This window comes from Cynocephalus volans, chromosome 15 (genome assembly GCF_027409185.1).
Source record: "Cynocephalus volans isolate mCynVol1 chromosome 15, mCynVol1.pri, whole genome shotgun sequence".
Classification (NCBI taxonomy): Eukaryota; Metazoa; Chordata; class Mammalia; order Dermoptera; family Cynocephalidae; genus Cynocephalus; species Cynocephalus volans.
The window spans coordinates 55,195,018-55,206,759 of NC_084474.1; the positions used below are offsets into that span (position 1 = coordinate 55,195,018).

General features: G+C 39.7%; 1 protein-coding gene across 1 annotated transcript in view; it reads right to left on the bottom strand.

Moving 5' to 3' along the window:
* The window catches only part of GRHL2 (grainyhead like transcription factor 2), a 114,007-nt gene extending 102,656 nt beyond the window's left edge, over positions 1 to 11,351 (bottom strand). Inside the window, exons 1-2 of the mRNA XM_063079911.1 lie at positions 11,163 to 11,351; positions 2,734 to 2,801 (exon numbers count right to left, since the gene is read on the bottom strand). Of these exons, the coding sequence (XP_062935981.1) occupies positions 2,734 to 2,801; positions 11,163 to 11,330 (236 nt within the window). The 5' untranslated portion in view covers positions 11,331 to 11,351. The remainder of the gene's footprint in view (positions 1 to 2,733; positions 2,802 to 11,162) is intronic.
* Positions 11,352 to 11,742: the final 391 nt, after the last annotated feature.

The following is an 11,742-nucleotide window of genomic DNA, read 5'->3' on the forward strand; positions in this document are numbered from 1 at the left end:
AACTTCTCTGAGTCTGACACATACGTGTAGAATTAATTCTAGAAAATAATCCTTTAAGAAGTAAAATCACAAGCCTACAAACAGCCTGGCTTTAAGTAATAACCTGTTTTTATGCTCAAATCAATAGAATGAATCTATATATAAGAGAGAGTAAAAATTTAGAAATTATGTCTAATCCAGTTAGCGGGAGGAGACCAAAACCCAGAACACCCATTTACATCAGCATTTCCTAAATAAACCCCATTGTTTAGAGCACTGCATGGAATGTTAAATGTTCCTCCGAGAAAGGAGCACATGATAAAATCAGTATTAAAAAACAAAACAGCAAACACAAATATTGCCATAACAAGACCACCCTGATAGGTCACAAATATCATGAACACAGTAAAGGACCTCCAGCATTCCTTTACCTGTTTAATTGTAACGTAGAATTTCCCAGACTCATTTCACACCAGACCATTAATACTTGTGGAAAATGTCCTTTAGGTTGGGTGTAAACAAGTTCATCTACACTGATTTGCTACCAAGTCAATTACCCACTTTCCATTCTGGACTTTGCACAAGTACAGTGTTATTGGCTTTGCCAAAATATTTAAAGTTAACCAACTTCTATAGTTAGAGTTCATTTCAGGCCAAATTTCTTAATTCTTTAATTCATGCAAAACATCTGAGTTTTAAACAAAGAACGCAAGCCAAAATATTTTTGGGGAGGTGTCCTTTTAAACAAACAAACAAATAAGGAAGCTCTAGAGTTATATAAATCTAATCAAATCATTATTACCATATCACCAGTTAATGACAGATTCAGCACCACTCTAAAATGTGTAACTATGTAAAATAGTATTAGCTTTAGAAGCAAATACCAGAGAATTTCAGAAAGACATCCAAAAAATGGATAATTAGGACAAAGTAAGAACTACTGCGAGATACTGACTTACCTACAATGGAATTTAAAATTGAATTAAATATTATAAGAAAAAATGCAATGCTAAGAGTGGTGCTTAAATATCCTTTTTCAAAATTTTGGATCATGTCATTGAAATTCTGTTATTTTTCCAAGTAGCAATCTCTGTATATAAACAATTATAATGATATCATGTTAGCACATGGCATCTTAATTCATGCATACGTTGCAGATCAAAATAATATCCTTCCAAATTACATTCAATGAGAAGTCTACTAAGTCATAATTAGTCTGTACAAGGTGGTTTAGTCTATACCTCACTGTCAGTTTTTTTAAAGCTACTCTATGGAAATCACAAAAATAACCATTAATATGCAATGAGCGGCTGTCACTTTGTAATGTTCTAAAAGATGCTTTAACAAAAAATGGCCTCTCTTGTCTATCATGTACCATGTAGACAGACAGCTCAGACTCGTTTTGCCCCAACCCTGCTTTGATCACTGGTACAGGATGTAGCAGACAGCACAAGCTTGGCTCAGTAAAAGTTGCTAGATCTAGGGAAAGTTACAGGGACAGTCAGCCTCTTCTTCCCTGTCATCACTCCTGCCAGTGAGGTCCCAGGACTCCAGGGCAGCATGGAGTTTCAGAAGATCTCTAGTGGAACCGTGATCAGATGCAGACAGCCATGGAGGTGCTGCAGCCCAGGGCTGCTGCTGGTGAAGTGGTCCCCGCTGCTAGTCACAGAGAGTAGAATGTCATAAGCAGTTCCTATCATGGACAGGTAGGAATCTGACATATGTGCTCACAGAGGATTTGATTTATCTGGCTTCATAAGAGGGTACTTCATAAAGTTCAAGGAAAAACAGAATTAAAAGATAATATGAATCTTACCATAAATTTTTTGAAGACCTCTTGTATTTCCATGTGAAAGAACCTCCAATAGGAAATCACTGTAGCTTCTCTCCATCCCACAACAGGTGAAGAGATTTATTTGATGGGTGAATTTGGGAGAAGTAGCTAAGCAGAGCAGCTCAGCCTCTTCTGGTCCTCTCTTTTTGTCTGGATTACCCTGGCCAAGCAGGGGGACCCTACAGTCAGCTCTGCTGTCCACAAGTGGCATGAAGCCCTGCCTGGGACTGGATGGGTAGACTTACCTGAGTCAGGACCAAAATGTGATAAACTGAAGGTTCCAAGTCACATTCTCCAGTTGGCTTCATTAGAAATAAAGCTGGTTTGAGGTTTTTTGTTTTTTTTTTCTTTTTAATCTCAATTTATATGACTGTGTCTGCTTTTCACCTGGTTCTTTACTCAGGAGGGCAGGAAGGGGGTGTCACATAATGACCTCCTGACCTCTCTCCTGCCCTGCACCTGGATGGTGCTTGCTGCTGTGCATGGTCTGCACCAGTCACCTCCCTGGGCAGAGACCAGCCCACCCTCCTCCCTCTCCCACCTCAGAGACCCTGCAAGTTTCTCACTCCCTCAAGGGCCTGACTGCAGTGGTAGAGCCATGGGATGGATCAGAAAAGCTCATACCAGCAGCGGGGTCTCTTGCCGACACATCACCTCTAATTCTTGGGATTTAAAGCCTCCTTGGAAGGGGGTACCTGGAGAGCTCACTGATGTCCCTTTAAATGCACAACCGGAAAATGCAATTTGCTTTGCCCATTGAGAGATCTAGTTTTGGCCCAGACTCCAAAAGACAGATAGAGAGGGCTAAGCTTCTTGACCCCATCTCCTCAAGAACAAAACTTAGTTTAACACTCTTGTTTTCACAAAACATTTAAAAAAGTTATTCTGGAAGCAGGTCTATTCCTTTATGTACACCATACCTTTTATCCTGGTCTTCTTGGCTGTCACTTGCTTTGCTTACAGACAGCAGCCTCTTGTCTCGAGGAACCTGGAAACATCACCAACCATCAGTCAGACTTACACATATGCAACCATGACCATGTGCAGAGCTAGACACCAGCATAAGCAAAGAAGCAAAAATAGAATGTTTTCCAGGAAAAGGTGGAAAATTTGCTATCTCCAAGACATGGTTAAAGGTGAGTAGCCTGAGTGACAATGACAGTGGAGCCAGAGACAAAGGGTAGTGATGAATGTAGGGCCACCACAAACAAATTCAGTTGCTTGCTGCTGACCTAGGGGACTCACCCTGGGACTGAGCACCTGCCATGACTCTCCTACTACCCACCTTAGAAGAAGATGAGGGGAGAGGAGCAATGTGAGTGGAGGGTGAATCTGGATGTGGTGCCACTGTGAAGACAGAAGATGCCGTGGAGTTACAGCAAGCAGCATGCTAAGGAACAGGGACAGACCCTCCTCTCTGATGAGGGACTTCAGGTGTTGAAGGGGCTGGGGGTGGGGAATTGGGCATGGGGCTGCACTGTTGGCCAGTGGGGGAACAAGCACCTGATATACCTGGGCCACCCTACATGGCTCATAGACTTGCTTCCACAATTTTTTTTTCTAATGCACTTTATTTATTGTCTTAACAACCATAATGCCAACATATTACCTGAGAGATTATTGGAAAAGTGCTACTTGAGAGAAGGGACACCTCCACCAGCTGTGTTTTTGAACATCACCTAATCTCCCTACTGCATCGTGGATCCTTTACTCTACCATAGTTTTCAAACACATGAGCAAGATTTGTTTGGTTGGTTGGATGTTTTGTTTGTTTTGGTTTTTTGTTAAATTTCCAGATCTTTTTTCTAGCCAAACTCTTTTGCACCCAAAATGCAGCCTCACTATTTTGAGATGAAAGCAAATTTATGAGAAGCATCCCTGGACTCCTCCAGCAACCATTCCTATGGTTTCCACTCACCTGAATACATATGCGAACCTAGACAGCTGGACTAGTGAGGACAGAGCAGGGTGGTAAATTGTTAAGACCTAGAGCCTGATTGCCTGTGTTTGAATCTCAGCTCTACCACTAAAATAACTCTGTCTCACTTTCCACACCTGTGAACTGGGCATAATGATAGTCCTATACCTCACAGGTTTTCAGTAAAATTAAATGAGTTAATTTGTTTAAAGCACTTAGAGTATCTGGTATTTTATAAGTATTTGTGAAACAGAAATAAAGTAAATCAACTGTAAGTCTTTCATTCATGTCAATTTTGAGAATCTACAATGAACCAAGCATTGCTAAGTACTAGATAGAAATGATGAAAAAACATAGTTTCTGTTATCTATTGAAGATGACAGATAAACATAAAATTTTAATATCCAGTACAACAGTGTTCATTTCAGCATTATTCATAATAGCCCAAAGGAAGAAACAATCCAAGTGTCCATCAACAAATAGATGGATAAACAAAATGTGGTATATCCATACAATGGAATATTACTCAGCCTTAAAAAAGGAATGAAATTCTGATGCATACTATAATATGGATGAACCTGAAGACATGATGCTAAAGAAAACAAGCCAGACACAAAAGGACAAATACTGTATTATCCCACTTATATGAGGTATCTAGAGGAGTCAAATTCATAGAGACAGAAGGTAGAATAGAAATTAGCAGCAGCTGGAAGGTTATTGGTTGATGGGCACAGAGTTTCTGTTTGGAATTATGAAAAAGTTCTGGAGATGGATGGCGGTGATGGTTGCACAACAGTGTGAACGTACTTAATGCCACTGATCTGTACACTTAAATATGGTAAATTTTATGTTGTGTATATTTTACCACAATTTTTTTTGAAAGGCAGTAAGGAGGAGGAAGGTGTTTAAGGAGAGCCAGCTCTGCCTGCCGCTGCACCCGGTGCCTTATCCCCCTGCCCACCCCACCAGAGAGTACTTGGCTTTTCTCCAAAAATATAGTTATTCCTAACAGTGCTTTAAAAAAAAATTAATACCCAGTGAGATGAGGTAGAACTGAGCTACATACAGGGCACTCTGGAAGCCCAGAGGACAGAGCTCCCCAGAGGAGCTGAGCTGTAGGCAGAAATTTGTCAGGTGGGTGGAAAAGGGGTCTCCTTATAAAAGGCTTGAGGGTATGGCAGGAAAAGGCCAGTGTGAGGAATAAGAGAGGGAGATATGGCTTTTGAGATGAGCAAAAGGCAGGCAAGAAAGGGAACTAGGGACAGATGTCTTACTTCTTCATGGTTCCTTTAACATGTCATGCATGTGCTGTGCTGAAGCCACATTCTCCTTGGTTCCCAAGCACTGCTCACCATCTCCCCTACCAACCAGGAAGGCATAAAGTCCCCTGTGTCTCTGATATCCATCCACATCCCCTGGACGATCAGCCTCCAGTTTCTCCTTCCTGAGCTGCTGCAACGGGCTCCTAAATGGTCTCTCCTCTCCATTTAACTCCTGCAACTCCTACGTGAATTTGTCAGGAAGTGGAAGAGTGGTCTTCTTAAAAATGCAAGTCTGATCTCATCACACTGCTGCTGAAACTCTTCAGTGCTGCCCATTTCTCTCAGGAACATGGCCTCCAAAATGTCTCTCGCCCCATTTTGGCAGCCCTTCATTGCTTACCACACTTGAGCCACATTGCACCTTCTCACTACAGAGCCACCACACAAAGTCCTCTCTGACTGGAACATGTCTCTCTCTCCCCCCTTCCTTCATGCCTTCTCCAGGCTAACTCATGACCATGCATCTAATGCCATCTAAATTTCTGATTCCTTGATAAGTCTACAATCTCCATGAGTGTCTAGCTAGTGCATTGTTATATAAGTCCCAACTGCCTGGAATCCAGTAGTCTCTCACTCAATTCATTTGATGGAATCAGTCAATCAAAATGGTCTGAAGAAGGCAAAACCAAAGAAATAAAGGAAATAAGGATTCCAAACACTAAAACATGTTAGCACTTCCCAGAGATGCATGGAAGTGAATGTTATTGTTGCTAAGAGTCACTGATGTGAGCTTTGAATTGACAACTGTGCTCAGTCTACAGTGCTGAACACCATGCAGTGAAGGTGCCATTAACCTTTGGGTTTGCTCCAATCTGGACTTCTTTGAACCATGTCCATCTTTGGCTTTGCAGGCTGTCTTCAGAGAAACTGAAACCTCTGAACTCAATGTGCTCTCTTGAGGCCTAGATCTACATTATTGTCTATCAGACATTCCCACCTGGACGTTCTACAACAACACATCAAACTCAACCCATAATTATCTTCTCCCCGCAAGCCTTACTTCTGCACTTTCTACCTCAATTCATCCTGGATCATCTTAGGCATGTTGCCCCTAGTTATGGCTCCCCCACTAGCTCACACACACACATAATCAGTCGCCAGCTTTCATTCTCAAAAATACCTAATGATTTTTCGAACACATTGATTTGTCTCTACTTAGTGCCTGCTTCAGTGGCTGATTTTGGGAGAACACTCACACATGCTGATCCAGGGAATCCCACCACCCTGCTCTGACATCAGATCTTTATCATTTTTCTATCTGGACTATTCAATGGACTTCTCACTGGACTCTGCACCCAACCCACCTCTCTGCTGCTGCTGCTACTGCTGCTGCTGCTACCGCCACTGCTGCAATATGTGTGGATAATTTCTCTAATCTACAAGGCCTAAGTTCACAATCCTTCAGTATTGGAGGAAATGATGCCAAATATTATGATAAAAGGATTACAGACATTTCATTTTCAACTTTAAGTTTTCTGCATTTTCTGTAATGGATATGTACAAACTTAACATGAAAACTTGATATATCAAAACATTAAGTTGTATACTTTAAATATGATGGGTCTTCAAAAAGTTCATGAAGAGATTTTTATTATATTTTAATTCTATTTTGAAGTACCCTTGCATATACCATTTTTACTTGTCAATTATACCTCAGTAAAGCTGGAAAAAATAGAAAAGCTGATTTTTAAAAATATTTCAACAGCTTGTGAATATTTATCAGATCACTTATTCATTCATCATGTGAGGAGTAAGACCTCACACCTAGACCTAGACTCCCCTCTGGGAGAATAAAGCCCTGGCTTTCCCACCTGACCTGGCAAGACCTACCAAACGGAGCTGCTGAGTTCCTGACCAACCCAACCCCCTCATCCCCCTCACTCACCCTCCCAGTTCAGCAATACTGATTACTTGGATTCCATTGAGTGCAGCCTTGAGTTTTACACCCCATGTTTTTTCATCTCCCATTCCTTTGCCTGAAATGCTTTCTCCTCATCTGTCCACCCAACAGACCTGTGAACTCTCTGGGAAGTTGTCACAGTCAATTCATTGCTCCTGGAATGGACCCTTTTACAGCACTTACCTACATACACTGTGAATATAGATTTCTAGGACCATGTTTGTCCTGGACTGTGACTCTCTGTGACCTCTCTGAGGTGTTAAACTGCGTGCCATCTGCCTTTGGATATCCAATCCATCCCCGTACTATCTATCGCCATTGCTGGAAGGTCACAGTTAATTAGTGAATATTTGCTGGATCGATGAATGGAAGAATGGATGGATATATGGACAGACAAACAGACAAACCAGCAAACTGGTTTCCAGCAGTTCCAGATCGGCAGAACAGATAGAAACCAACTGACCAAGGAAGCCTATTTTCACAAGAGATGGAACCAGATGATTACAGACCGCTAGCTTTCTCGAGGGAAAAATAAAAGTAAGGTAAATTAAGTCAAACCACTCTTTTAAGTATCCAATTTAATCTGTCATGTTTTTCTGTCGTGCCTGAAATTCATACTTGACTCTGGAACTCCTATTGGTAAGTAGCTTAAGCTGGACAGAGAACTGGGCTAGAGTTTGAGCCTCTAAATTATGAGAAATTCTATAAATTTAGGTTTTTTAATAAACACCACATAGTGAACAATATATTAAGCTTCAAGTGTATATTTTATGAATTTGAACCATTTTCAAATGATGGGCATTGTAATAAAATGGATGATTGCAATACAGGATTGTCCTGTGACCCTGGGTAAATCTCACTTTGTGTCCTGAACTGTGAAAGTTACAACCTGACAGGCTTCGATGTGATGCTCCCGTGGGGGCAGTTGACTTTGAGATGTATAAAGGGTTATATAGAGACAAGCTTTTGCCAGTTTCCCAGGACAGAAACCACCATTTCTTGGGTGGCTGCTTGTATCCCACAAACTCCTCTCTCTCTACAGACCCCTATTGTCCCCTCAGGGGTGATGTACACCAACCTCAGGAGTGAGGGAAAATGGTGTCTTTCAAAAAAAGAATCAATTCTCACTTCTTAAGAGGTATAAAATGTCTATAAAATTTAAATGACAATGTGACCGCAATTGTTACAATAATTTAACTTCCCAAAGTTTATACTCAAAATAAAAGAATTGCTTCTTTTTATTAACATTTCACTTTAACTACATAAAAAAGGTCTATTCTCAGAGGACATTTCACTTTGTTATAACATTAACACCAGCATATATAAACTGTGAACATCCAGAGAACTGACAAAGGCCTCAAAATGGTCATTTGAACATAGAATTTTTGCAAACAAGACTAATTCTTTCCACAGACAGTAAAATGTTTCTAGCAAATATACAGCAAAGGTTGTAAAATAAAAGCAGCCATGTAAGTCTATTAGTCCACACCATCTTGGAAAATATTAATTCAACAGAAAGAGTTATAGACTTGGCTATAAGTTGACTTTTATGTAAACTCCCTACCACCCATCTCAAAATATTTACAGAAAGCAATATTTTAACTTTCCTTTAAATGTTAGCAAATGTGCAAGAGGAGAAAGAATGTAGGTAGCACATTTATTAATACTAAATTACTCATATTTACTAATATTTAATTATCCTCTGAACCTATGGGTGATAAAGTACATTGCTTTCATAAATTACTAATTATTTTTGTTTCGGGGTATGCTTCTCTTTTTCATTAATACAAAAAAAGAATTATCAAAGCCTAATTAAGACAATTAACTGACATCATAATTTAACATTATAAAAGTTACAAAAAGAACTTGTCATGACCCAAGTGATTAAATCAGGATCACTTTAATGATGTGTTAATAGATTTTAAAGATCAATAAAACTGTCAAGTTGACTATTCTTTTTTATCCTAAAGAAAAATCATTTTTCAATTTCTTTCTAAGGATGAGAGCAAAAACAAGCTGGACCCTCAATAAATGGCTTAGAACTCAAAGCAGCCTAAATTGATGAGTTCTGTGCTACTGCACTATCCTCAATAAATTTTGGAATTTTTCACTCCAAAACATTTATGATTTATTTCTGTGTTTTTCCAAATGAGATCCTCAGTCAGAAAGGATGAAAAATATAAAACAACCACAAACAGAAAAGAAGAAAGAAAAGCCTACCATGAAAGTGTTTTGGTTTTCAAGCTTATTTTTTTCAGGCATTACCCGCCCTCTCCACTCCACACACACACTCCACTGTTAGAGGAAACAGCCCTACTTACATGAAATGTAGTTTAGGCCCTAAAACTCTCTTTCACCCGGAGCTCAAATCCCTCCAAGTTAAAGGCCTTCTTGCTTTGTCAGGGGTCTTGCTGAGAGTTTTATACCCTCATAAGAGTGCTGTCAAAATCTTCCGACTTGGGCTCTCTTTATTAGGGGGGAAAATCAGCCTAGACTGGCAAGGGTACCAATGGCATGCCCTTCATATATTTTTCCAACATTTTCTAATAATTAAAGATGTGTTTATTTGACTTAATATCCTCATTTAAAATACCCTAGAAGGGCCGACCTGGCATTCACACCTTGCTCTTCTTAGATAAGCCACCCATCCCGCCCTCCCATCCCCAAGGAGGGAGCCCTCCTGGGTTTTAATGGGAAAAAATGGGAAGTTGGAAAATGAAAGACTTGGCTTTAGAACGCTGTGACAGAAGACGTGGGGGCAGTGCCAAAGTTGGTGGTGGCAGGAGATCTTTTGAAAGAAAACTCCAGTTTAAGAGAGAGACAGGGGACCACAATATGTGCAAAGGAGAGGCTGCTGTAAGGAAACAGGAGGCAGGAAACAGAAAGAAAACAGGAAGAGGAGACTGAAGATCACTGAAAGGGAAATTGTTCCTCCTGGGTGATTTTGCCTAGAGCTCTGATTTTCCTGTGATAGAGGGAGAAGGGGAGGCGGGATTCAGTTCTTATTCTAAAATAAAAGTTCACTGTGCCCTGACCAGCAAAACAAATACAGCCATTCTCACCTTTGTGTCAATTCCCAGCACAAGCCCAAGGTGTTTACAATCAAAGCAGGCAATAAATCTCCTCACTGAGTAAACACTTGTTGATTTTTTACACTTCAGCGATTCTAAGGGAGCAGGTCATACCAGGAATAGTCCTTGATAATTGAGACAGACCATTGTTTCCTGTTGATATCCTGAAACACTACAATTTTGTAAGTACTATATGACAGGTATTTTTTGTAATGTAAGTGAATTACACCCATTTTGCTTCAAAGGTTTTTCAAAATGAAAATTTAGTACCCATTGAAACAAATAGACACAGTTAGGGTTGTGACAAAATTGGGTTGTAGAATTTCTGCAAAAGCTCCACAGAAGTGTTCATTGCAATGTTCCTTATAAAACTGAAAAACCTAGAAACCCTGAATGTTTCTTATGAAATCAGAAAAATCTAAAGGCAACCTAAATGCTCAACAATGGTGCAATAACTAAATTATGGTTCAGCCATACAATGTGATACACTTCATTCACCAAAAATCTTATTCATAAAGTAAAAATGGTGGCAAGAAAGTATTTGTAATACGAAGGTATGTCAAAAAGTTTATGGGAAAGTAGAATTTTAAAATAATATGAATCTTTCTACAAACTTTTTGAAAATCGCTCATATGATATTAAGAATAATATGTAAACATGCTGACCGGTTAGTTCACTTGGGATAGTAGGGTGCTGATAACACCAAGGTCAAGGGTTCAGATCCCTGTACTGGTCAGCTGCCAAAAAAGGATCTCTTTTTTTTTAATAAATAAAGATTTATTAATAATTAAAAGAAGATAATATGTAAGTAATATTTATGCATTTGAATAAATGACACAAATAATTTTCCCAAAATGCAAACTTCTCTGGGTGCCAATTTTTTTTTTTAATTTTTAAAATAAAGATCTCTTAATAATAGTAAAAACTATGAAAATAATATTTATGCATGTGAACAAAGGACACAAGAAATAATTATCCCAGAATGAAAACTTCTCTGGGTGGTAGTGAAGTTAGGCTTCATAGAACAGGGAAACAGAAAGGCCATGAGAACAGAAAGAGGCTGAATTCCACATTGAGTATGGAAGAACGGTTAGTTCCCTGGCCTGGGAAGAGGAGGGGGCGGGGCTGTGGGGTCTACCTTGTAGTAGTCATAGAGCAGGCCCAGGGCGGCAGCACTGTCCTCGTCTCCATTGATGCTCATCATTGCCTTAGTGGCCGCTGTCAGGGGATTCTCCAAGTACGACTTCCAGGCTTCATCCTCACTGGTGTAGGCTCTTCGGGTATTGAATGGAGGGTCACTGGGCATGGGCACTAAGGCCACTAGTCTTTTATTACTGTGAAAGCAAGAGAAATGTGAGGTTCATTACCAGAGAAATGTTCTTTTTCCCACTAAAAATATACACACTATATGTTTACAAGCATTAATTTGTATTTCCCCAGAATGCGGAACAAGAAAAGGAAGATTAAAACTAAAGTTTTATGTTTAAAACTAAAGTTTAAAGCCACATTACATTTATAAAACCACTAATTAATTTTTTCACTATGAGAAGTAGTAACAGTCTTTAAAAGACTCAAATGCTTTCCCCCTCCATAACTCATCTTGAAATTTAATTGATATGATGGTATGGGGAGGTGGGACCTTTAAGAGATGTTTAGGTCATGAGGGCTCTGCTCCCATGAAAGGACTAATGCCCTTATCATAGGAGTGGGCTTGTTAT